Source organism: Triturus cristatus, chromosome 3_2 (genome assembly GCF_964204655.1).
Source record: "Triturus cristatus chromosome 3_2, aTriCri1.1, whole genome shotgun sequence".
NCBI classification, from domain to species: domain Eukaryota; kingdom Metazoa; phylum Chordata; class Amphibia; order Caudata; family Salamandridae; genus Triturus; species Triturus cristatus.
The window spans coordinates 521,591,489-521,618,508 of NC_140584.1; the positions used below are offsets into that span (position 1 = coordinate 521,591,489).

The 27,020-nt window shown below is 49.5% G+C and overlaps 1 protein-coding gene across 1 annotated transcript in view; it reads left to right on the forward strand.

Moving 5' to 3' along the window:
• The first annotated feature begins 4,905 nt into the window (after positions 1–4,905).
• LOC146857649 (NADH-cytochrome b5 reductase 2-like) overlaps positions 4,906–27,020 on the forward strand; it is a 175,287-nt gene continuing 153,172 nt past the window's right edge. The window contains exon 1 of the mRNA XM_085648226.1: positions 4,906–5,032. Within this exon, the coding sequence (XP_085504352.1) occupies positions 5,012–5,032 (21 nt within the window). The 5' untranslated portion in view covers positions 4,906–5,011. The remainder of the gene's footprint in view (positions 5,033–27,020) is intronic.

Here is a 27,020-nt window from a genome sequence, read left to right on the forward strand (position 1 = left end):
AGTACCGTCGGATGTCTGGGAGCGCAATGCCCCCGTCGTACCATGGAAGCGTCAACTTTGCAATAGCTATTCGCGGCCGCCCATCCCAAAGCAACGTTCGTTGGAGGCCTTCGACCTCCCGAAAGTATTTGGCCGGAACCCAGTCCAAAGTATTCTGCAGTGCGTAGAGGAAGCGGGGAAGCGACATCATTTTGAACAGGGCCGCACGCCCAACGAGGGAGAGCGGCAGCCTCTGCCAGCCTTCAACATCCCGCCTCAGGCGTGCCAGGGGGGGGAGCAGGTTCTTCTCATATCGCACAGCAGAGTCCATGGAGATAAAAATCCCCAAATACACGAAGCCCTGCTGAGCGACCTGTATCGAACATGTTCTAGGGATCGGTGGAACCTCGCCACTAAGAACATACAAATACGATTTACTCCAGTTGATAACAAGACCCGAGTTCCTACCAAAAGATGTGAGTACGTCACAGACCACTATAAGTGATTTCTTGGGTGAGGCAAGATACAGCAGGATATCATCGGCATAGAGCGAAATACGGTCCTCGTGTTCAGGCGACCATCTAAGGCCCCGTATATCCGGGTGCCAACGTATCCACGCAGCCAGCGGCTCAAGGGCGAGGGCGAACAACAAAGGCGACAGGGGACAACCCTGCCGAGTACCCCTCCCAAGCTGAAACGGAGTCGACGCCCGACCATTCACCACCACACTCGCAAGTGGCCCCTCATACAGCAACCTCACCCAGCTCACAAAACCGTGGCCAAAGCCGAACTTGGTCAGCACGGCCCACATATATGCCCATTCCACCGTGTCAAAGGCCATCGTGGCATCAAGAGACGCCACAATAGCTGGTTCACGCAGCGTGCCCGCCCTGGCGATTACACCATGAAGGCGCCGAAGATTTAACGCTGTGTTTCGGTGCGGGATGAAGCCGGATTGATCCGGGTGGACCAAGTCACCGAGTTTTTTCTAGTGTTTTTGCATGGGTCTCTCCTAAGGCTGATCGGTATGAGGATCATTTCACCGGCCGGAGATCTTTAGCCGACCTGTCTACTGCTTGCAGTATGGAAAGTCAAAGCCAACATTCTTCCTATAAAGAACAAGGGGAGGATAGAGCAGAGGCCAAGCACGGGAGAGGGAAATCAATATAAGTGTAGTGTCCTCTCCCCTTGTGACAGTGGGAATATTTCAGAAATGAAGGACAGCATAACACAGCTCAGTACAGCAGTGGTGGAAGGTCAGAGAGAAGGTACAGAGAACTTCAGGCACATGATGGATGCCATCAGGGAACTCTGCAATGTCCTGAAGGAAGACCATGTGTACCACTGCAGATGGCCCCACCAATTATTTGGCCATTTAGATGGCTGCATTAAGGCCATCAACCGCATGAGTAACACTACAGCTCTCCTGTCTCGACGAGCTGTGACCATGCAAGTGGAAATGGCACATTGTAGCAGTGATGTGGCCAGGGGTCTGAATCGGGTCACAAATGTGACAAACTGCTAATGTTGGTAGTAGCAATGTACTGGGGGGGGGGATAGTGAGGAGGCATCAAGCCTCAGCAGTGTCACAGTTCCAGTTACTGAATGCAGAAGGAGCAGTTCCAGACATGCCTCTAATTTGGAGGCCTCATCAAGGGAGGCAACAGGGCACACAGACAGGGCCACAGGAGTGTGTGGCCGCAGGAAATAAAATGGCCTTGAGTCTTGACAAGCAAATTAGTGACATAACCTGTAGCATTACATTTTCTTGGCAGACAGTCAGGAACTGTGGAAAAGTTATACTTGGTGCATCATTACTTTCTCTAATATTATCCTTTACTTTGAATGTGTGAATGAACACAACCTGGAATCAGGGATCAACTTATGTAGTGCATTGTCCCATCATTACTCACTGAAAAAGTTATGTGTGATTTCAGCACGTCATCTGCTGCCCTTGCTGGTCGGCGAGGTAAACATGGTTTATCCTGCTCCTCAGAATCTGTCAGGTCCAAGGGTATGCCTTTGGTTATTGCAAGGTTGTGCAACATGGCACAAGTGGCCTCAATTTTACAGCATATTTCTGGCCTATACTGCAGTGCACCTCCACTTTTGTATAGGCAGCGGAACCTACTCTTCTGTAGACCGAAGATCCACTCTATCACATTGCGTGTAGACTTATGCGCAGCATTGTATTCAGTAGAGGCTCGTGGAGGGAGAGCCGTGGGGCGGTGAGGCGGGAGGGGGAGGGGCAGGGTGGGGGTAGTAAACTCCAACTCATGGCCGACCGGAGTAATGTAAATAAATAAAATGAATTTCATTGCTAGCACTGGAACGCCAAATGCGTTTCAGCATGCGCAATGAAATTCGTTTTATTTATTTATTTACATTACTCCGGTCGGCGTGAACCAGAGTTTACTACCCACCACCCTGCCTTCCCCCGCCCCGCGGCACTCCCTCCACGAGCCGCTACTGATTGTATTTCTTCTCACTTGGAGATGCAGGATTCAGGTAAAGGGTGAGCATGAAGGAGCGCACAGCATATGCGCTGTCACCTACAATAGATTAGTCACTGTACTGTTTCACCATTCCAGAGAGTCTACAAGACTGTGTTACATGCAGTTACCAAGCAGGTATCCTTTGCCAAATTCACCCCCAAGGAGACTTGTGTATATACCACGGTGTCGGAATATGAAAGAATTGTGCGTATTGCCAGGGAATTTTGCCACTATGCCAGTTATAATGTGTGAGGCATTACAAATGACCTGGATGTTTATTGAATGAAAGTATTTCCTGTTGCTGAACACGTACTCATTACCTGAGGGGGGACAAATGGCTACATGTGTACCATCAATGCACCCAATTACGTGGGGGAATCGGGCTATCTGGTAGAAATCTAATTTGGTCTACTGCAATTCTTGGGGTGCAGTGGGGAATCTAATGTAATGGTGTATCCTTTGGAGCATAACGTTCCAGAAGGCATTGAAAAAGCACAAAAGCGCACTTTAGGGAAAACCCTCCTGCTGCTGCTATCAGCCCCTGGTAGCTCCCTGAAGCTAGAAGATGCAGTGAGGATAGGACCTGCACATGTGGGAATGGCATTGGTCCTGCAAGTTTGATGCTGCATAGTGTATGTAGTTCATCTATCAGGTCTAGGATTGTAGCGTTGTCTAATCTATATTTGTCATAGATTTCTTCCTCTGTCTGCTGAAACAGGTTTAGGTGCACCCTAAAAATGCGTTCTTGTCTCCTCCTTCTCTGTGCTGCTGCAGTTATCCTCCTCGCTATGACGTACAGCACTGCCATTGTGAAACATTCTGAGGCCCTCTAGGCCTGTTTACATATGTTGCACCTGGTTACCACCTGATTGCAATAGGTGGTAATTTGCACATGCAAAATTGCGAATTTTAGATAATTCGCAATTTGTGAATGGTTCATACATTGGTCTGCGAGTAACAATTTGCAATTTGAGATTCGCAATATTGATATTCGCAAAATAAGGAATCAAATTTTTGCGATTACCAATTTTGCGGATGCGAACCCTTTTATACATTGGAAAAGGCCATTTTGCATTTGCAAACAGCCAATCTTTGCAATTCGCACTGTTTGCGAACGCAAAATGGTTTCATACATCTGGCCCTATGAGATTGCCAGCGTTTTCTTGCCCTCTCTCTAACGTATGCTGATTCCCACTCACTGCTCCCATTCCCATATGCTTTTCAGGTTGCTCTCCCACCCCTCCACTTTTTTACTTTTTTTAATTAAAAAAGCCTGCCATTTATAACCAACTCAACACTGTGCACATAAATGGCATTAACTTGCTCCCGCTAACTTTCCAGCTCCATAGTCCATCACATTATTTTTTAAGAAGGAGGGATTACAGATACAATTTCCTTTATGAACACACACTTCCAAGAACGTTTTATTAATGTTTTCTGTTGAGCCCCTAGGGCTTTGAGTTCTTAGAATAAGTCGTTTAAAAGAATGGCGACACATGCCCACTTATGTGTCATCATGCTGGGGACCCTCTAGCTTCAGGACACATGCATACAAATACATAGTTGCATTTTTCTACTTTTGGCAATGCTGAATAGCATTGTCAGAAAGCACTGGCAAAGCCTGTAAGTTAGTACTGGCAAAGCCAAAACACGAAACCTATTGGCATTGCCCGTACTAGTTTTTCCTATCTTCTTATTTCTGTTACCGTTTTTAGGTCGAGCATTCGAGACCTCTAGTATATACTTTAGTATATACTTATATGTGTATGTACTTTGTGGGCTCTGGAGATCAGCCCTAGGACTTGTCTGCTTCCGCTTAGGGACTTGTTTTCTGTTCAACTGCCTCTATTTAACTGTCTTGATAGAAAACGACCAGCAGAGGTCGGTAAAATACCAGAATTGCTTTCTGCTGAGGAACTTTCTTTTTTAAATTTTTCTGCCGACTGCCTCTATTTAACTTTCTTGATAGAAATCGACCAGCATAGGTCAGTAAAATACCAGAATCACTTTAGCATGCTCTAGATTCCAGTCCATAGAAATTGTCTTCCATGAGCACCCGTAGACAATAATATTTTTTTAAATCTTGTATTTTAAGTGCTATGACCACCGAAGGCCCTAATCTTATATTAAAAACAGAGCTTTGGACTATACCATTTCCCGATGAAAGACAATATTTCTCTCCATGTGTTCCCATACCGGGCATGTCACGCAGTTTGGTGCTAACTTTCCCTCTAAAGAACAGTAGATGTTTCAGCACCCAGGCTAATGTGCTGCATCTCTAAAATACATATAAGTTCCCAAATGCGAGACCGATTGCATTGCAAATGCTTGTTCCTATCTTATTTCTGTTACCGTAAATACTTCGTTTGTTTAACCTACCCACCTCATTTTGTAGGCTGGGTTTCTTTTGCATTTATTTTCACACTCGATTAAGCTTATTTCTCCAGCAGGTCTAACGCTTGCAGAGTACTGGCATCATTGCCATCGTCCCATTGTCTGAGTGAGCGAAGATCAGGCTGAGGTCTAGAGCGCTCGTCATGGAGCTTGAACTTCCCTTTGTAAGTGCAGTTTTACTAGCAAATGTTTCCTACCACATTGCGCTATGCCTGGGCTCAGTAATTTAAATTAATGCAGACTATATTCTGTCGAGGTAGCTAATTGTTTTACAGTGTTTGCGAGCCTTCGTCTTTTGGATGCTGTAATAACACTGGGAAATAATTATAAGGTGCAAGTGAATTAGTGAAATGCTTGAGGTGGCGTGCGGATAGATTTATCATAGTGGAAGCAGGATGCATATTTTTAAATATAGGGGGGACTGCATAAACTGGGACCGATGTAACGAAAAGTACACTAGGGCACAGAGAGCACTTGTTTTAACTTTTTAGTTATAGTTAATTAAAATAAACTGTGACACTAGGGGGATTTTTTTTTTTCAAATAATCGCCGATGCTGGGAAGGTTGCGGTCTGGACAAGTTCCCCTGCACGCACGCCTGATCTTACTGAGAGATTGACTGGTTTTCAGAGCGCGAATTTACACTGAGACATTTCACGCCGCCTCCACAGCTCACAGAAAGAATGGTGTGATGCCCACAGTGAAGATCAGGTTCAAACCACTGACTCCCTAGTAGCCAGATAAATGAATGATACCTACTGCATCGACTTCAGTAGAATGAAAGGCTGAATCTGCACAGCGGATAGTCATTGATTCCTTGAGTAGGCTGCGTGTGTGTTTTTTATCCATCTAGCCTTCTTGCTTCCAAGCAAAATCCTGAATTCATTGTAAAATCCAATGCGTCGTCATATTTCTTCCGTTGAGTGTATGCGCTGCCATGGGCAGCAGGACACATGGACATGAGAGAGAGAGAAAGCAGCAGCACAGAATAATGCACTGTATGTAGCAGACACTGACAATAGCTCCCAGAGGCAGAAAAGCAGATACCCTGGGTCCCTGGCGACTGAACTGGAATACTCACATACTGACAGTAGCACAGAAGAATGGACTTAAACCAGGGCCACTGGAATCATGCGGCAGGGGAGGGCTAAATTATGTGGCAGGGTTGAGCAAGTTATGCGGCAAGAAAAGGCAAATTATGCGGCGTGATGCGTCCCCATTTTGTGATAGTATTACTTCATTATTTTGTAATTTTTTATCTTGTTAGTACGGCTTGGGCGTTGTTTGCACCCCATTAGCACCAGTTTAACACCGAAGTTTAGTAATAAGCAGCAAAAAGTGACCAGTCAACCTTTGCAAAGGGCCCTCCACTGTGCGGCAACATCTGCTACCGCTGCGTTTTTAGAAACTTTTGAAACGTCTAGGCCGGAATGTTTTTTTTGTTTTGTTAAAATCTGCAAATTATGCAGCGGGTGTTGGATTATTTGGCAAATTGCGCAAATCTATAACTATGCGAAAACGCAGCTGCCACCTAGTCGCATGTTTCCAGAGGCCTGATTTAGACAGGCACTCGCTGATAGCGGCACACAGGTGGCACCCATTGTGTCCTAGTCTGCTGTCAGTGCGTACTACAGTGCACTATTTTGTACAGAGCTGCCCGCGTGCACATGCACGATTCTTATGTGCCACTGCATTTTTGTGGTGTCTTCAGTGCGTTCCTCGTGACAGTCCTGTCATACTGCCCTGATTGGAGCCAGGCAGTTATTATACACGTGCTGCACGTATCAGCAGGACTACTACTACACGGGGTGCCAGCGTGCGTCTCAGTTGGGCTGCGTGGTTTGCATTAATAATGATTAACTCCACTGAGTCAGCAGATATTGATGTAATGCTCATCTAGACATTGTCCTCCTCCGGTCTAACTTTGGTCGGTTTCCCACTGTGCTTCTGTCGGTGTGTGAGACAGGCTGCAGAGATGTGGTCTGCTCTCGATGGGCGGAGCTTCAGATTATCTCTCAAGGCTGCAGTGTGCTTCCAAAGAACGCGTGGTGCTCACGTACACGTAAGATGGACACTCCAGAACAGTGATCAGACGTTTTACGCCTAACCCCCTTTAATAAAACAATTGAGCCCGGTGTCCTCTGAATGTTTATACACATTTTATTCATACATTTTATATATCACAGGCAAGCTGAAACAATGGCGTAGGGTCTGGGACTTTTCATTCCTACCAACATTTAGGCAATTTGATCCCTAACTAAGAAGTATAAATAAATGTAATTTAAAATAAAGTGAGAGAATTGCACATCTTAAGTATCCTTACGTTAAAGGACACTTTTGTTCTCGCTTTTCATAAGTAGTAAACTGTATACAATTATAACCCAATGACACAATCTCTTTGGGGTTTGGATGGGAATGGTAGTGTTGTGGACAGAATAGCCACCATGATATGCTAGTTTGAATGCTCCCTTTTACTATCTTTCAAACATTTTATCTTGGAGAATATGTGTTTTAAAGGGAACACGGAACACATCACTGAAACACTATGCTACTCCGATTCTTCCTAAACTCCTCACTCCTTGAACATCGCTTTGTCCCCACTCTATCCCTGGTAGAACATGCACCACAATATAGAACATGCTGTTGTAGTTGATGCCAACTGTACCTACACCTAACACCAAAAGTACCGTCTGTCCTGTCTTGGAACTGGCCCTTTTTGCAGGGTTATCCATAAACTTTTTGCTTTCCTTCGGTTTTTTTTCTGACCTGTTTGTTGGTTTTAAGACTATGGGCACTTTGCCACCGTTTTTTTCTGAACTGTTTGTTGGTTTTAAGACTATGGGCACTTTGCTGATCAGTGCTAAAGTGCATGTGCTCTCTCCTGTAAACTTGGTAAGATTGGTCTACACCTGTATGGCATATTTAATTTACCTCTCAGTCCCTTGTACAGTGGTATCCCATATACCCAGGGCCTGTATAAAAATGCTACTAGTGGGCCTACAGCGCTGCTTTTGCCACCCACAGAAGTAGCATTTCAATCCTGTCTCAGGCCTCAGCCACTGCAGGGCCTGCGTGTGCAGTTAACTGCCACAGTGGCATTGCATTTAAAGTGTTTGCAAAGTCTGAAACTTCCCTTATATGCCACCCCTAAGGTAGGCCCTAAGTAGCCCTACGGGCAGGGTGATGTGTAGGTAAAAGGTAGGACATGTACCTTTGTATTGTGGCATATCCTGGTTGTGACAAACAGCCTATTTGGTTTCTCACTGCTGTGAGGCTACTCTCTTATAGGTTTGCATTGGGAATTCCCTGATATGTGTTTCAGTGGTAATATCTGATATGAAGGGGAAGCGTGGGTATGTTTGGAGTAGTAGTGTTAAATCTTGCTTATTGGTGAAAGCTGATTTGTTATTACTATTTTAGAAATGCCACTTTTAGAAGTGGGCATTTCTGTGTGCTTATGACTTTGTGCCCTGCCTGGTTGTTTATTCACTGTCTGGTGTAGACTGACAAGAGCAGGGGATGTGCATTCACTCTGTACAGCCACAGAAGAGGTTGAGGTGTGTCCTCCCTCTTCTGGGTGACTCATTGTAGGGCTGAATAGGCCTGGTCCGCATTTAGAGTGGTGAGAGGAGTTGTCACCTGCACCTGAATAGGAATGTTCCTGCCTTTACAATGCTGTCTCCGCCCCCGATAGTGTGTCTGGAGCCAGAGCTGGGGATCGAATGGGGGTGTTGTGCACTTCTAAAGTTTGTTTGAAGTGCCCACAGAACAAAGACTTTGGTACTATAAGTACATGGGCTGTGACCCTATGATTTTAGACCGTGCATGGGACTTGTAACCAGAAGACTGCTGGACTGCCAGGAGAAACCGCCATGGGATTTTATTACTCTGTAGTACTGATGTGCTGTCCTGAGATCAGGACTACCACTTTGCTCTGAGTACCCTTGTGCTGGCCTGTCTGTCTGGACCTTGCTGGTGTGCCCCAGTGCTCATCAAGGAGGGCTGCTAATGCCCTTTGTCCTTGTAAGTAGAGCTCAGGATGAACGCTTGGTTCCCTCCTAGCGTGTGAGGAGCGCTTCATTTCTTGACCCTCAACTTATCCCTGAGAGCGCGTGGTGAGCTCTCTGCTGTCTCCTTATGAAGAGCAGGTGGTGAGCGTTGTATAGGCACAAACCCGGCGGTGCCCCTGTGTGTGCTTCCATTTTCCGGGCTCCTCTCTGTACAAGTACCCGTGTGGTACAGCAGGAGATGCTTAGCCCATCAGGACAGCAGCGCACCTGAAGTCGCCAGCTCCGACATCCCCTGCACTGCTCCCGTGCAGCCGCCGAAGATCCCCCTAGTGGGATTCCCTTGCTTAGGCAAGATTCAGAAGGCAAGGAGAAATCCTGTCTGGGTACACACGCGGCCTGAGAAAAGGGCCTCTTATGACCATCCCTGTCCCTGTGAAGGGCGCCGCAGCGCCTCCCACCCTGCTGCTGATCAGGAGCCTCCATCTGAAGACCGAAAGTTGAGCCGAGGAACTCCGCTGGCGTCGCAGAGTGGGTAGAGTCGGCCCGCTCGGTGAAGACCCCACCGGCCCTTCACTGCCCAAAGAGCCACGCACCCCCCTCGAGGGGAGAGGACTACTCACCGACTCAGTGGAGAGTCTTGGGGGGGAATTGTCCAGTCTCCCTACATTCTGGCTGGGAGCGGCCCCGGTCTTTGCTGGAAAGCAGTAGCTGCCTGTTCATTCCCTGACACATGCTGGACCCAGTGAGGTCTCCCCGCAGGATTCGGCATTGTGCGCCCCCACCTCGTGTTGGTGCATACCGTGGGGGGGCGCCTGGCATCCGTGGTGGTAACGGCACCGGATCTGGGCATAAGAAGGGGGTGAGACCTCGGTGGAGGCCCCCTCCTCATGGATGTAACATCGGGCAGATTACTGTATTGCCTCTAATAGGGGGGCAAGTGATCCTACACTCTCCATTGTCTAACCTGGGACTGCCCGATAGTACCCCATTTACTGTTGTAGGTGTGCAAGTGGCCCTGTAACCTACGTTTGTGGAGCAACATTACTGTAGAGGTTGTACTAGAAGGGAAACATCCGGAACTACGCGGCCAGAGCCACGCGTTCCGTAAGCCTGCAAGCGTAACCACGCTTGCCCGAACAACGCATTTGCCTAAACCATGCATATGTGTGGTTGAGGCAAATGCGCTCTAGTGTTCGGGATGGGTGGGGACTTGGAATAGGCGAGTCAGAACGGGAAGCAGACACAGACAGCTAAGTGGGGCTGGGGGTCACTTTTGGGGGGATCGTGGCAAGGTTTTAAGGCTAGGGTCTCGGGGGGCCTGGGGGGGGCGGTGGCCAGTTTTTAGTGCTCAGGGAGGGGGTTAGGGTACTTTTAAGGACGGGGCAAGGTTTTAGGGCTCAGGAAGAAGTAGGGGTTTGAGGTACTTTTAAGGGCTGGGTTTGGAGGGAGTATTTAAGTAATGGGGCATTTTAGGGCTCAAGACAGTGGGCAGGTAGGGAGTTTCTAATTTAGGGCTCAGGGTGGGGGCAGGTAGGGTGTTTGTAATTTAGGGCTTAGGGCGGGGGCAGGTAGGGGGTTTGTAATTTAGGGCTTAGGGTGGGGGGCAGGTAGGGAGTTTGTAAATTCGGGCTTAGGTCGGGTGGGCAGGTAGGGAGTTTGTAAATTTGGGCTTAGGTCAGGTGGGCAGGTAGAGGGTTTGTAATTTAGGGTTTATGGCGTGTTACTGGTACGGGGTTTGATATTTCGGGCTTAGGGCAGGGGAAGGGGGTCAGAGTAGTGGCAAACTTAGTCATGCATACACCCTTACCAGTCATGCCTTTACCACAAAATTGTGTGGTAAAGGCATGCATGGTAAAGGAATGCGTGGTTAAGTCACATTCGTGGTTCAGGCTGCATGGTATAGGCACGCGTGGTTCAGCCTTGTGTGTCTCTATCATACAACCGTACTAGAAGCACAGAAGTGCTGTGTTCTATGAATCTACGGTGATACTGGTTGTTTCCTCGTGACAAATGTGATTTATGTGTTTGTCTTTCATTACGTTCTGCATGTCATTCATGGTGAGATGTTGGTTTATGCCCTGACATGTCCAACATATAGGTATTTACCTTATTGTACTGCCTATACTGTTATGACCGTTGCAAATTGATTTTATGATCTATGTGCGGTTATGACAATCGCCTGGTGATGAAGTGATTTTATGTGATTTTGGTCTAATGTGTTTTATGTACAGTACAAAGGATATTTTTATATAACCTTGTGTGGAGTCTTTTTTTTGAAGCGTGCCTAGTGTGTCACTGGTGTGACTGTGTGTTGCGCAAACTCTTTACACATTGCCTCCAGGATAAACCTGAGTGCTCTGCCAAGCTACCTAGGGGGTGAGCAGAGGTTAACTTGAGTGTGTACCTCCCTTACACTGACTGGAGAGGTAGGCTCAGCCTGACTTAGGTGCGTATCCTGGCCAATCAGAAACCCCATTTCTAAAATCCTCCATCTCTTGGGGTCAGCCTGTCGTCCATCTCTTGGTCACAGAATGCTAGACTCATGGCAGTTACTCGTCAACCACAGCGACAGTCCATGGCATAACAGAACTTGAAGGGGGGGGGGGGGCCTGCAAGATATGTTGATGTGGCTCCCACCACATATCTCCCTACTCCAATAAATCCTGTAAATATGTATATTAGTGGGATAAAGTATAGTCTGGATATGGGATTGCCCATAGTGAAACCAGCAGACCTAATTTCCATTTATTATATTTGTATTTGTTTTCAGGAACACAAAACAGAAAAGTAAATATTTTACTGAAAAACGATAAAAAAATAGTCCAATTTAAAACACATTACATCTTTAACCGGAAACATACCACTTGAATATAATTTAATTCTTTACCTAGCATAGAGCCTTAAAACCAAAAATCATTGGATTCCCAGTCCCTGCCATTCACAAAGTCACAGGGTTTGCAACCACAGAATGGTTTTTTAATATGTACTAAACCCATTTTGCAATTCAGTAAAGCCATTCAGCAATAATTCCCTTACAGACGCCTGGTATTATCAACATCTGCTCAATACAAGCATGTACTGGGCCAAGCACATGCTTTTATTGAGCAGATGCTTCGCAAGGGAACAGACAATGCTTTGGTATCACAGACTCCCTTGTTATACACGAGAGAGGAATTTTAGTTTGGAAACGAAAATTGCAATGCTGATAAACATTCCTGTTATTCCAGCATGAAAACACAAACATGCTTTGTGAAAACATTGAAGGAAAAGGCTTTCAAGCTGTGTATCACAAATCATCCATAGACACTACACAGTGACCTTGCATTTTTCCATTTCAGATGTGAGTAGTTGATGCATTGTATTCTGGTACTTGTAGTCCTGTCTATAGTGGGTAAAGCAAAATAACAAAAGCATTGGAAATGCAATAGGTCTCGCATTAGTTTAAATTAGAGCCATTTGCTTTGCTAATGGTATTGTTTTTTTAGCTATGTGTTATTGAGTGGTTAGTTTTTTATACCTGTAGCTTATTCCTGAATAATGGTACCTGTACATGCGTGCTTCCTGTGTCTCCTTAACAGCACACAACTGCTTAATGTAACAAGACCCTATCCTAAAACATAAGTGGGTATGAGGGCAGTCGTGGCTGTTGACGTCACCTCGCAACATCTGTGCTAGTTATTAAATCCTGTCTCCACTGGAGACAGGCAAAAAGGCAAATTTACTTACATCAGAGGAGAGAAATCTTAGCCTGGAAGCGAGTCTGGTAAATAAGTTGTATGTATCCATGTCTTGATCAGAACTGATGTCAAGTATACATTTTTCCGACTAGGAAAACCTGTTATCCCCAGGAGCCACGGACAAGACGCTACACTGGAGCATTATGCGGTGTTTACCCTGCTTCTGTGTGACCTTGTAGCTGAGACAAAGGTGATCATGTGCCCTACATTCTCAAGTGGTAACTGGACATGTGGTAGAGGTTGTACCACTGTGCACGGATATCATTGAGGGAGGTAAAACAACCTCAATCAAGTTAAATGAGGAAACATCTATGGCGAGAGGCAGTAAGAAATGACATCACAGACTCCTCCACTGAGGGAAGGGCCACCAAAATGCAACACCATACTCACAGAGCTACTGGAAAAGCACCATTGTGCATCAGTGGTCCTGTGTAGTAAGTGTCCAGCATGCACGATATAATGCATTATCTGCTGCATAAATTGACAAAATATGTGTTTCGAGAATAAAAAGCCACGTTAAAAAATGTTGCACATCAAGTTCAGTCATTCTTTGTAATATGTTCACTATTAGCATACACGCAGATTCACACAACAGCATTCAAACATAAAAAGAATGTAAACATACCATGCGGTTCTTAAGAGTTCCTTTAAAGGAATTATAAATCACATAATTAGTCTTTCTTCGCCGCGCAATTTAGTCAACTTGGCAACATAATTCGGTACTTCAATTCTGTAAAATTGTCGTGGCAAAGAGTTGAGTTTGAGTTTAAAAGCACTTATAAAGCGCACGTATACCGGCGGTTTCTTGGCGCTGTAGCTAGTGGGGACTGAGGGTTAAGAAACAGGGAGAAAGGAATGGGCATTTATTCGAAGGATTTTGTGAATAGGTAGGTTTTAAGATTTTTGCGGAATTGGGAATATAGGGTGATGGCACGAAGATGAAGGGGGAGGGAATTCCAAAGGGTTGGTGCTAGAATGGAAAATTTGGAGCCGCCCCACTTCTTTCTCCGGAAGCGAGGGATGGTGAGGAGGGACTGAGAAGAAGAACGTAGGTCCCTAGAGGGGACATAGGGAACAATCTCAGAGGAGATGAAGGCAGGTGCCAGGTCCGATCGGGCCAGGAAAGTGATGGATGCGAGTTTGAATAGAATTCTAGCCCGCACTGGGAGCCAGTGAAGAGTTTTTAGAAGTGGGGTGGAGTGGTGGAATTTAGGAAGGTTGAAGACTAGGCGGGCCGCCTGGTTTTGGATCTGTTGTAGGCGGCGCAAACTGTATGCAGGAATGCCGGCATACAGAGCGTTCCCGTAGTCCAGGCGGGACACCACCATGGCCAGAATAATAAGTTTGAGAGCGGAAAAAGTGAAGAAACGGGACACCTTGCGAATAGTACGCAGTGAGAGAAAAGAAGAAGATACCACAGCGCTAACCTGGGAGTGAAGGGTGAGTTGAGAATTGAGCTTAATGCCTAGTGTTTTAACGGAGGAGGAGGGGACAGGAGGGGAACCAAGAGAGGGAGGCCAGTAAAGGGGGGACCAGGGGCTGGAAGAACCGCCCGTCAATACCAACTCGGTTTTGTCCGGGTTAAGTTTGAGGTGATTGTGGCTCATCCAGTCCCTGATGTGAAACATGACAGTGTGAAAGTTGAGGACAGAAGAAGGAGAGGAAAGATCAAAGACCAGCTGGAGGTCATCCGCATAATTAAATACGGCGACCTCCATCTGTTGGAGGGAAAAGATAAGTGGGGCGATATATAGATTGAACAAAAGAGGGGAGAGAGATGAACCTTGAGGAACCCCGCACTGGACTTTCCGGAAGTCCGCTGTGAAGTCACCCAGGCGAACAGCCTGGGTGCGGTCGTTCAGGAAGGAGGACAACCAGACCAGGGCAGTCCCCTCGATCCCCGCCGCCCTGACGCGGGAAAGTAAGATGTTGTGGTCCACCGTGTCAAAGGCGGCTGAGAGGTCGAGGAGCACAAGGGCCTGGTGATGATTAGTGTCCATGCCCTCCCTGAGGGTGTCGAGAACCGACATGACCACGGACTCCGTGGAGTGTGCGGGGCGGAAACCAGCTTGGCGGGGGGCAAGGGCTCCATGTTTCTCCACAAAGGAGCTCAGAGCGCAGGTGACGTGGCGCTCGAGCACCTTAGCTAGAAATGGCAGGAGGGAGATGGGGCGGAAATTGGCAGGGACAGAAGGATCTGCCCCAGGTTTTTTCAAGATGGGCACAATTACCGCAGACTTCATGGAACTAGGAACTATGCCTTGCGCGAGGGAGCTGTTGAGGAGGTGAAGGGGGGGATCTGGACAGGAAACAAAGATGTGGCGGAGGATATGGGCAGGACAAGGATCAAGAGGGGAGCCAGATTTGACCAGAGGCACCAATGAAGTCAGGTTTTCCTGAGTGATAGGGGGAAAGGTGGTTAGTTTGCCTTTGGGAGGGGGACATTGGGGATCAACAAAAGAGGGGGGGCGTGGGGGGATGTTGGCCTTAATGGTGATAATTTTCTGGATGAAATAATTATTAAGAGAAAGACAGAGGTCATTAGACGGGGCAGGTTTAAGCGTTGTTCTGTCCGAGAATGCCAGATTGTGAACGATGGAGAAGATCTCCTTAGACTGGTTCTCTGCTGCTAAGATTTTGGAGGAGAAATAATCTGTTTTGGCCTCCAGGATGCTTTTTTTGTACTGGTTAAGGATATTGATATATTCCAGTTTCAAAATGGGGCAGTAGTTTCTCCTCCAAGCCCGCTCTGCGCGGCGAACAATTAGTTTGGTGGCTTTAAGCTCTTGGTTAAACCACCTGTTGGCGTCTTTGTCGCGTTTAGAGGTAATGCGCTTGAGCGGGACAACGGAGTCGCAGCTGCGGGAGAGCCACTGGTCTATAGCGTCAGACTGGGAAACGGTGGAGAGGCCCTGAAGAGGCGGGAGAGAGCCAGCAAGGAGAGAGGAAAGATTCTCAAGGTTGACTCGGCCCCATGATCGGACCCAGATATTTTTGGGTCGGGGAGGCATAGCTGGGGGAAGGATAGGAAGGAGAAATGAAATCAAATGATGGTCGGACCAAGTGCAAGGGGAGATAGATAAGGAATCCACAGGGCAGTTCAGGGACCAGATTTGGTCAAGCTGGTGACCCTTGATGTGTGTGGGGGAGTGAACATGGGGAGTGAAGTTAAGGGAGTGGAGGGTTTCGGAGAAATCCTTAGATGACAGACATTCGGCAGGATCAGAAGGCCAAAAATTAAAGTCGCCGAGGAGCAGGATGGAGGAGTTATTGATTGCAATGGTAGCCAGGACCTCCAGAAAATCTGGGAGAAACTGCGCGGGGGACTGAGGAGGACGATAGGTAAGGAAACAGGTAAGAGGAGGGGAGGTGGATACTGTGCGAATCACCAGGAATTCGGTGGTAGCAATGTTAGGTAGAGGGAGAATTTGAAAAGGGAAATCGGTGCGTGCGATGACTGCCACGCCGCCCCCGGCTCTGCCCGACGGGCGGTCAGCCCTGAGGGCGTAGTAGGAGGCAGGAAGGGTGGATAGGAGTGCAGGGAGGGAGTCATCGCAGAACCAGGTCTCAGTTAAGAAAAGGAGATCTGGGGCCTGTAAGTCCAGTAGGACCGAGAGTTCGTGCGAGTGGGCAACAGCAGAACGGGTGTTGAGGTAGAGAGCTGTGATAGATTTAGGGTTTGGCGGAGGAGCAGGCCTACAGGTCGTAGGCGGGGTATCCAAAATAGGAGGAGGGTGAGGGAAGGGAGAGAGGGAGGCTAAGCCGAGAGCAGAGATGAGAGCGCTGGTACTGGTCGTGATGGGCCAGGGGCCCTGGTAGCTGCGAAGTAGGTCCGGGCTATAGGTGATAGGTGGGGCAGAGTGTAAGGCCCCTAGTCCCGGCCGGTCGCGCCCGCTGCGCTCGTCCGCTGCGCGTCCTACAAAGACACATATTTATGGTCGTGGGGCGGGGAGTTGAAGGGGGCGTGGCCAACAGAGTGGGCGTGTCTGTGGCGCGCCTCGCGCTCGAGAATGGCGTCTGGAGGTGAGGGGTCGTTGCAGCGTGGAGCGCTGTGTAAAGGAAAGCCAAGAAGTGCAGGTAGGAGGGGGGGTGATAAGGAACACGTTATCACAGTTTTAAAAGTTATTTAAAAAGCAGGTTTATGCATTCTCCCGGCTTCCGCCTCAGGAGTCCAATAGCTGATGAAGCGGCTTGCTTCAGCGCAAGCTATATATACCAGAGGTCGAGGGGGCGTGGCCAACAGAGTGGGCGTGTCTGTGGCGCGCCTCGCGCTCGAGAATGGCGTCTGGAGGTGAGGGGTCGTTGCAGCGTGGAGCGCTGTGTAAAGGAAAGCCAAGAAGTGCAGGTAGGAGGGGGGGTGATAAGGAACACGTTATCACAGTTTTAAAAGTTATTTAAAAAGCAGGTTTATGCATTCTCCCGGCTTCCGCCTCAGGAGTCCAAAGCAGCCTAACTACGGAGATTGTGTCTATAATGAACATGAGCGTCATGACAAAGGTATCAACACTTCGTACTGTGTGAAAACTAAGAGACCACATTGCCGGGTGCGGGCCTTAGAAAACAGAAAACACGGTGGAAGACAGAACTGCGCTACGGGACAATATTTGCAAGACGGGCTGAGAAAATACCCAAGGTGCAAAACTTTCAGAGCCTGAAAATTTTACTTGCACGCACGTGTACAATAGATTGCATCAATATATCAGCTTAACAGCTTTTATTTGGAATTATCAGCGCTGTGTCTCGAGCACGCTGTGCTTGCCGTGTATTTTAAAGATGAATTGGGGAAACACACAAACGTGCATGAAGAGCTGTTTGCAATTAAAACAAGAACAGACACTCACAGCGCATCTCCGGACAGCGAGCCACACGCACCGCAGCCGGCCACCGATGAGGCTGCTGAGCAGCTGAAAGAAAATAGTGCTCACCGAGTATACACCGAACGTGTAACGCCGCAAGTAAAACATCCAGTTCGGGTGGGCGGGGCCAAAAGTGGACAGGGCGGTAACAAGGAGGGATTAAGAAGTCTCCTTTTCAATCAGAAGCCAGCGTTAACCACGTAGGATGACGCCACCCAATCAAAAAGATGGGGGGGGGGGGCTTCAAGTCCCCTTCAGAAACCGTATTGAAGACAAAAAGCCCTCGCAGAGTGAGGAGCGTATATGCGCTCCAGCGCTAGGTCTGCGAGACCTAAAAAAACAGTTTGCAAAATATATATAAATCTGACAAGAGAGAGGTTGGGATCTCTGCATTACAATACTGCAGGTTAAAATGATTATTTAAATATTAAATACACTGAATCTTTTTATGTAACACAAAGCCAATCTGCTTTGTAGACTACTTTGATTTAAAAAAAAAATACAAAAAGCCATATATAGAAATATTTAATTAAAGCCAGTCACTCTCGTTTTTCAATGTTGTGCTTTTAGTGGTATATATCTGTAAATTATTTTCTTTTTTATTGAAAAAATCAACATACAACAAAGACCAGTGCAGTGCGGTGCGGTGCAGTCATCCACATTTCCAGATAGTCCCAATATGTTAGTACAATTAAGACAGATGGTAGCATAGGGTCTACAGTGCAATCACATGTTTCAAAATTTCCATTCAATTCCCCTGCTTTCGTAAATTACCCTCTCTGCTTGCATACACCAATCCATATCTGACTCCCAGTCAGTGTATCCTGGTTGACCCCTCCCTTCCATGTTCTAGCTATATTACGTTTCGCTACCATACAGCCCAAAGAAACCCATAGCCTCCCAGATCGTGCCAGGTCCATGGCTTCCCAGATATTTAAAAGACAAAGCCGGGGGGATGCCTTAGTTGTCCGGGACATAACCAAAATAACCTTCCCTCAGTACTTCTGGATGATCGGGCATTCCCACCATTGGTGTATGTAGGTACCAGTGTGGCCACACCCCCGGGGACAGGCCGGGGAATCTAGTACCCCCCATTTTGACAAGTACTGAGCTAGTAGAGTAGGCTCAGTGGAGCAGTTTGAGCTGAATGAGTTTGAAACAAGAACGGATTGCCACCTCGCGAGGAGATGTAAATTATTTTTAAACTATATGCATTGCATGCCGCTTTTAACTTTTGTCTGAATCCTCATTCAAAGGATCACAGAGAGAAACAAGAATTCTGGGGTTCTATCCAGATCCTTTAATATAAACATTGCAATGACTAGTATTTGATGTCGTTTGTTCCCTTATCAATACATATAGTTAACAGGTAATGTAAAAAAAAAGACTTTACAATGTGTTTTCAGCTGCCCCGATGGCCCCTGAATGATAACTTAAAGTAAACAAAGACAGAAAGGCGATGTTAAAATGAATACAGATTATTTAATATAAAGTTTTACTTAAGAATCATGCGCAAGCCTTTGCAGAATCTTAAAACATGAAGAGAGAGAGGTTGTGTTTTTGTCTGGGAAAGGTGGGAACCCTCCCACTGCTCCAGTCAGTTCTGTGCTTCCTCTTCCCCTCTAAGAGGATCAGCGCTCTGTCATGCTCTCTCTCAGAAGGCCCCATCCACTCATGTAGGGTGCCTGGCAGGCTGGGATAGAGAGCCGAGAGTAGCGGGACCGAGTAGGTGTACAGGAGGGGTAGGACCCTTGATCAAAGTATGACTACAGGGCGACACCCGCAATCGCGTACCCTGGTGGAGTGAGAGGTCCACTACTAATGGGTTAGATCTAAAAAAAAAAAAACAACAGAATAGAGGCAAGTATAAACCTGTCAATTCAGGTGCAGATACCTGCACAACATTTTCAAGAAACAGACTGAACTCTGAACACCAGGGAGGAGAATTGAATTACCCTGACGAAAGCCCAGGACCCAGCAGGGCCATTACATAGGGCTGAAACATGTTGGTTTTAAGGTCATAGGACCATAATTCCCTCAATACCTGAATGTCCCCTTTTAATTTCTGTTGGACTTGGCCCTTCTGGCAGGTTCACCCCCGACACTTTTTGCTTTTTATTGATGACTTGGTGATAGTGCTTTTTGGTTTCTGCGCACTTTCCCTGTGTCCCAGGGTAAAGTGCGTGTGCACTCTTGAGTGCATTTGGTGAGGTTGGCCTGCCCTCCCATAGGAATGCATGGGGGAATGTATGTGTCCTGGTAGTTCCTGATGCGTGGGGTGTGCAGGCCCGAGTTTGGTATGTGCGGACTCGTGTGATTGAGTGCTGCACGATGATGTGTGCGGCGTGCATGTACCTAGTGTGGAAGTGCCACTTCTAGAAGTGGGCACTTCGGTGTGCAGTATGAAATGTGTGGCTTGTCTGGCGATTGGCTGGTTGAGGTCATGTGACGGGCTAGGGATTCCCCAGAGTCAGGAGCAGTCACCCAGTGGTGAATGGGGAGTTTAGCATACTGATGGCTGGGGAGGAGTACACCTGGGTCCTGAATAGGGCAGGGCTTTCCCCACACAATGCTGGCTCCGGCCCCTGTGGTGCGTCTGATGACCCTGGCCTGTCCAGTGAATAGGGAGAGGGGCTGAGCAAAACAAAGTGCTCAGGAACCTGTTGTAACTGGTTCGCCCCTTCCCTGCACCTTCAGACAAAGGGTTTTGACTGTATAAAAATGGGGCTGTGTCCCCACAGAAACTGTTCTTCCAGGATCCGATCTGAGGGGGCCTGCTGCTGCTGGGCGCCAGGAGAGACCGCCACTGGGGACTGCCTCCCTGCTGGAGGGCCCTGTGAGCTGGCCCCTGGGCCCAGTCTTTGCTCCCCCCTGCTTTTGGAGACTTTGGCTGGACTTGCTTTATCCCCTAAGCGCCTGGAAGCGCTTTTCTTTCGTTTATAGCACTAGGAGCGCTTTATTTGTGGCCCCAGCAGCGCTGAGCTGCGATCCTCTACAGGGGAACCCCGACGAAGGGATTCCCCCTCTGGCGATCCTCGCGGGTGCCACCCCGCTTATGTTGGTATATTTAATCTGCGGGTGCCCACCCTGCTGCCTGCTTCTTTAATTGAGCGGGTGCCCACCCCGCATCGCGCCTGGTGGAATAATCACCGCAGCGGCCCGAGCCGCGGCCAAGCAGGAAGTCAGGCAAATCTGGCCTGTGACATGGGCGGGGCCTAGCCGGAGCCCGGAAGCCCTCACCCACGTTGTTGGCCCGGGAGGAAGCGACGCTGCTCCGTGAAGTGGAGAATCCAGGCGGGAGCCCACCCCGCACTGGACGGTGAGGGAGGAAGTCAGGAGAATCCGGGGAGTGGTGCCGGCGTCCGGAGGTTTCCAGAGTCCCAGAAGCGGGACTCCACCGTAGCGCTGCCGGTGACCAGCAGCCAGCGCCTTCATTCCGGTGAGTGGGGCTTAGCAGCTGGGGGGCGGGTAGCGAGACGGACACGGTTCTCGGTGCTGCCCCGTCCCCCTAGCAACGTCCGAGCAGAGGGCGCCAGGCTCATTCCCCTTTGTTCCGCTGCCCCGCCTGACAGTGGGCAGCGGCGGCGCGTCAGGTACAATAGTTGCTCCTGAACCCTGAGAGACTCCACCAACACGGGGGCATCCTGGTGGCGATCAGAGCGGCCCCGGAAGGCAGCGGGCCGCTCCAACGTTAGTGGCACCATCCTTTTTGAGCCCACGAGGCTCCAAACGGGGGCATTTCTTTGATTAGAGCCCAGAGAGGCTCTAGGGGGCATTTCTTGTGGTCTTGAGCCCACGTGGCTCCTACGTTGCTTTGGGGGCATTAGTCCTGCCCAGAGCCTGGTGGGGGTGAGCAGGGGTTATCTTTGGCGTGTAACTTCCTTGCCCTGACTAGAGTGGTGGTTTCTGCCTGGCTTTGGCGCAAGCCCTAGCCTACCAGAAATCGCCAGTTCTAACATTGGTGATCAGCGGTGGGATTTGGACTTGCGTTTGCGCTGTACCGCAGCAGCAACTGGCTGCACTACAAAACTCTGCATTAGATAATCACATTTTAGGGATTATTGTTTTTGAGTTCCATTATTTCCTCTCCTAAAGGTGTCCTTTGTGAATTATGTACTCCTGTTTTAGCTCAGACCCCCAGGTTCCTTGTGTTAAACTCTTCTCGAGAACGTCCGCCAAAATGGAGCCTGCTTTTAATTTCTGTGGTCTGTTTAGATACAGTAGGTTGGAGTTGGTAAGGTTCTGTGAAGAGAGAGGCATAGAGGTGGGTGAATTAGATACCCAGTCCAGACTGAGGGACAACCTGATCCTATGGCAAAAGGATGAATGGGAGCGAGAGCGCAGTGAGGAAGATAGGGCCCGGGCCGCACGCCGAGAGGGGGGTGGGTCTGAGGGGAGCCCTGAGGAATCTGAGGAGGAGGAAGATTACCTGACAGGGACGCCAGTAGACAGTGAAGACCCATAGATAGGGAGTCCCATGCTGGGTCCAGTGTCAGGAGCAGCACCCCATCCCTTTCCATGTCCCCAGAGGAGTGGGTAGATAGGAGGGAAGAAAGGGAGCATCAGCTGGCCATGGAGAAACTCAGGTTAGAGCATTCCCGGGGGATGGCGCAGCTGAATATAGAGGAGAAAAAGCTGGAGACCGAGAGGGTCTTAGCGCAGGAGAGGATGGAGGAGGCTGAGAGGGCCTTCACCAGGGAGAAATCAGCGCTGGAGAGTAGACTATCCCCTGCGCGCAGTCTTAGTTTTCTGGGCTCCCCAGGGAGGGTTGAGTCCAGTGGTGGCAGCGAAATAGAGTCCCGTGCGACAAGTCCCACTCCCAGTTCACCGAGTATGGAACCTGTTTCCCAAGAGGAGGAGTATAGGTTGAAATTCAGGGGCAGTAGAAAACCGTCTCACCAGTCGTGGGGGTTGTTTGTGGATGACTGTCATGATGCACTGGTGGACTGGCTGGTGGTCAACACGAAATAGGATTTGGATGCAGTGCTCAAGACGATTATCAAAGAGCAGATGCTCAGTAGTTGTTGTTCGAGGTTGCGCCAACACCTGTTGAGGTATGACTCCTTTTGTCCTTGGGAGCTTGCCGAGGAAGCAGAGCGCTGGGAAAGTGCTAGAGGTTCTCTAGAGTCATTAGGGAGTGACTCCAAAAGTAGTGGTTCAGGTATCTTCCAGCCCAGCTTGGTGGAAGAGGCTCAGTGTAGCCCAGCTAGGTCCCAGGATAGCGAGGAGGGTGTAGGGGCTTACGGCCTGGCTCAGTGGAGCGGGAGTAAGTGGGTGACCGAGGGTCCCCAGACGTACGAAACCCTGCCTCAGGACTTGGATGGTTTCATGAGGGAACACCAAGTTGGGGACCTAGGCTGTCCTGTTAGCCCATTTGAGGAAGATCTCCTAGTGAGTAGAGGACCTGGAGCGCCTGTAAACAGAGCTCCTGTGGTTCTAGAGTCTGGCAGTACAGCTCCGGTAGGGAGGGTACAGGAGTCCAGCGTGAGGAGTGATTGGGGGATGAGTTTCCCAGTGGATGCACCAGTGGACCAGGGACTAGCCAGTTGGGCTAGATCTTCTTGGGGGGACGCGGGTGGCGCCACTTCTGTTCTGGGGGATCTTCGCGCACTGTCAGGTGGACAGGGGACGGGAGATCTGCGCCAGACAGACAGTCACATGACACATGGGTCATGTGTCAGCCTCAGGGGGATGGTGTGTAAGTCCCCAGAAGTCCTGGAGTGCCAGGCAATTATTCCACCGAAGGTTCTAGACCAGAGGTTGGGAGGCCAGGTTCAGGAGCAGCCTGACCTGAAGGGTAGGACTACTGTAACAAGTGTCCTGACCGGTTCTTCTTCCAGAGGTACCGCCCCAGTTGGTAGGGAGCAGGACTCTGGAAGGGGGTGCAGAGGGTGGGAGAGCCCACCTCTGACCCCGGTGCGACCTGAGGGGTTAAACCCTAGGTTGGGAGACCAGTTCTCAGGGAGGGGTCCTGAGCTGGTAGGTGAGTTGCGTTACGGGGCCGCCTCTCAGAGGAAGAGAGGACGGAACCCTAGAAGAAGAGGTAGGGGGAGGAGAGCCTCGCCCGTGACTTTTGGTCAGCTTGAGGGTACAGACCCTAGACTGGAGGATCAGTGGCAGTTTAGAACTGCCCTGATGAGGGGTAGAGTGGAAAATGGTCACTATGTGCCAGGGGTTACTACCCCCCACTCTGTGGTTAGGCAAGGACCAGTGGCGCCTAGATGGCCTAGGGCCTGGTCCTGGCCGCAGACAGCTGAGGAGTACCAGTGGGGTAGCCCAGTTGGTCCGCCGGGTTTTTCCAGAGGGAACCACGTGGGTTCAGAGTGGCGTAAAACCGGAGAGTGTCCCTGCCGTTGCGGGCCTGCGTCCGTATTTTATCGCCCAAAGCAGGGAAGACCATCACGGTGGTGATTGGTCTACCCTGCGTTTTGGCTGGAAGGGGGTTGTGTTGGACTTGGCCCTTCTGGCAGGTTCACCCCCGACACTTTTTGCTTTTTATTGATGACTTGGTGATAGTGCCTTTTGGTTTCTGCGCACTTTCCCTGTATCCCAGGGTAAAGTGCGTGTGCACTCTTGAGTGCATTTGGTGAGGTTGGCCTGCCCTCCCATAGGAATGCATGGGGGAATGTATTTGTCCTGGTAGTTCCTGATGCGTGGGGTGTGCAGGCCCGAGTTTGGTATGTGCGGACTCGTGTGATTGAGTGCTGCGCGATGATGTGTGCGGCGTGCATGTACCTAGTGTGGAAGTGCCACTTCTAGAAGTGGGCACTTCGGTGTGCAGTATGAAATGTGTGGCTTGTCTGGCGATTGGCTGGTTGAGGTCATGTGACGGGCTAGGGATTCCCCAGAGTCAGGAGGAGTCGCCCAGTGGTGAATGGGGAGTTTAGCATACTGATGGCTGGGGAGGAGTACACCTGGGTCCTGAATAGGGCAGGGCTTTCCCCACACAATGCTGGCTCCGGCCCCTGTGGTGCGTCTGATGACCCTGGCCTGTCCAGTGAATAGGGAGAGGGGCTGAGCAAAACAAAGTGCTCAGGAACCTGTTGTAACTGGTTCGCCCCTTCCCTGCACCTTCAGACAAAGGGTTTTGACTGTATAAAAATGGGGCTGTGTCCCCACAGAAACTGTTCTTCCAGGATCCGATCTGAGGGGGCCTGCTGCTGCTGGGCGCCAGGAGAGACCGCCACTGGGGACTGCCTCCCTGCTGGAGGGCCCTGTGAGCTGGCCCCTGGGCCCAGTCTTTGCCCCCCCCTGCTTTTGGAGACTTTGGCTGGACTTGCTTTATCCCCTAAGCGCCTGGAAGCGCTTTTCTTTCGTTTATAGCGCTAGGAGCGCTTTATTTGTGACCCCAGCAGCACTGAGCTGCGATCCTCTACAGGGGAACCCCGACGTATGGATTCCCCCTCTGGCGATCCTCGCGGGTGCCACCCCGTTTATGTTGGTATATTTAATCTGCGGGTGCCCACCCCGCTGCCTGCTTCTTTAATTGAGCGGGTGCCCACCCCGCATCGCGCCTGGTGGAATAATCCCCGCAGCGGCCCGAGCCGCGGCCAAGCAGGAAGTCAGGCAAATCTGGCCTGTTACATGGGCGGGCCTAGCCGGAGCCCGAAAGCCCTCACCCACGTTGTTGGCCCGGGAGGAAGCGACGCTGCTCCGTGAAGTGGAGAATCCAGGCGGGAGCCTACCCCGCACTGGACGGTGAGGGAGGAAGTCAGGAGAATCCGGGGAGTGGTGCCGGCGTCCGGAGGTTTCCAGAGTCCCAGAAGCGGGACTCCACCGTAGCGCTGCCGGTGACCAGCAGCCAGCGCCTTCATTCCGGTGAGTGGGGCTTAGCAGCTGGGGGGCGGGGAGCGAGACGGGCACAGTTCTCGGTGCTGCCCTGTCCCCCTAGCAACGTCCGAGCAGAGGGCGCCAGGCTCATTCCCCTTTGTTCCGCTGCCCCGCCTGACAGTGGGCAGCGGCGGTGCGTCCGGTACAATAGTTGCTCCTGAACCCTGAGAGACTCCACCAACACGGGGGCATCCTGGTGGCGATCAGAGCGGCCCCGGAAGGCAGCGGGCCGCTCCAACGTTAGTGGCACCATCCTTTTTGAGCCCACGAGGCTCCAAACGGGGGCATTTCTTTGATTAGAGCCCAGAGAGGCTCTAGGGGGCATTTCTTGTGGTCTTGAGCCCACGTGGCTCCTACGTTGCTTTGGGGGCATTAGTCCTGCCCAGAGCCTGGTGGGGCTCCAACGTTGGCCCCAGTAACATTGTCTTACAGCTGCCCAGCACTTAGTGGGCAGCTGCCACGTTTAGGTTGGGATCTTACGCTTGTGGCTTGCGCAGCTGGCGCAGCCTTACTGGGACAGGGCGTCCTAGCCCCGACAAGGCCAGTTGGCCTAGGGACTGCCACAGGTGGTGGCTTATGTGAGTTTCTCGCTAAGGTTCCTAACCTGCACCTCTGAATGTACTTTATGCGTCATGTGCCTTGTTTTTACACCGCTGAATGTATTTTATGCATCATGTGTTTTCCTTCCCTACACCTCTGAATGTGATGCATCATGTGTAACGTGCTATTACCCCTACAGGTATTGTGATACTTAGGTGGTTGTTTGTTTTCTCCTAGTACAGGTGGTGCTAGTGAGGTCCTAGTTCCCTGCGTGACATTCTCCTAAGGTGGTTAGGGTTGCGTAGGTGGTACTTACCTGATACCAGTAAGTACTGGTTGTGTGCTATATATGTTATTTTGTGCTACAGTAATTTTATTCCTATGTTCTAAGTGCTATTTCTAAAAAGTGCTAATTCCTGACAGTGGTCCATGTGGCCCTGTCCCCAGTACATATAATCCCTTGTAAATTCTGCCCGTGCCTGTTGGCACATTGTAAAGTGTGTGTTTTTATCTAATGTGTTTTGGTAATACAAAGGTTATTTTCATAGAATACCTTGTGTGGAGTTTCCTTTGTGGTGGGCCTTGGGTGTTGTTGCTGGGTGCGCGCGCAAACGCTTTACACCTTGCCTCAGAGATAAGCCTGACTGCTCGTGCCAAGCTACCAAGGGGGTGAGCAGGGGTTATCTTTGGCGTGTAACTTCCTTGCCCTGACTAGAGTGGTGGTTTCTGCCTGGCTTTGGCGCAAGCCCTAGCCAACCAGAAATCGCCAGTTCTAACAATATCCCCAATAACTTCGCCAATAAAGAATACCTTGGAGAGGCTGTCCATGAAAGGGCTGGACTTTATGAGGTGGTCCTCAAATGGTTCTCCCTCTTCTTACACAATCGCTCCCAGAGAATCAAAATCCCAAATAGCAAATGCCACTGCAGACTTCAATATTAAGCACTCCCAGTAAATGCCTTAACCCTACTAAAGTTGCCAACTTCTGTCAATATCCTTGTGATTTTCCTTAAAAAACCTCACAATCTTTGGAGGGTTAGCAAGTTAAGATTTATACTTGCAAACCTGCATTAATTGGACCTGGTATTGATTCTAACTGGTTTTGAAAATCTCAATTTTATTTTATTTGTGGTATTTTATGAGATAGTTATGCTGAGAGTAATTTATGTTTGCTTTTGTC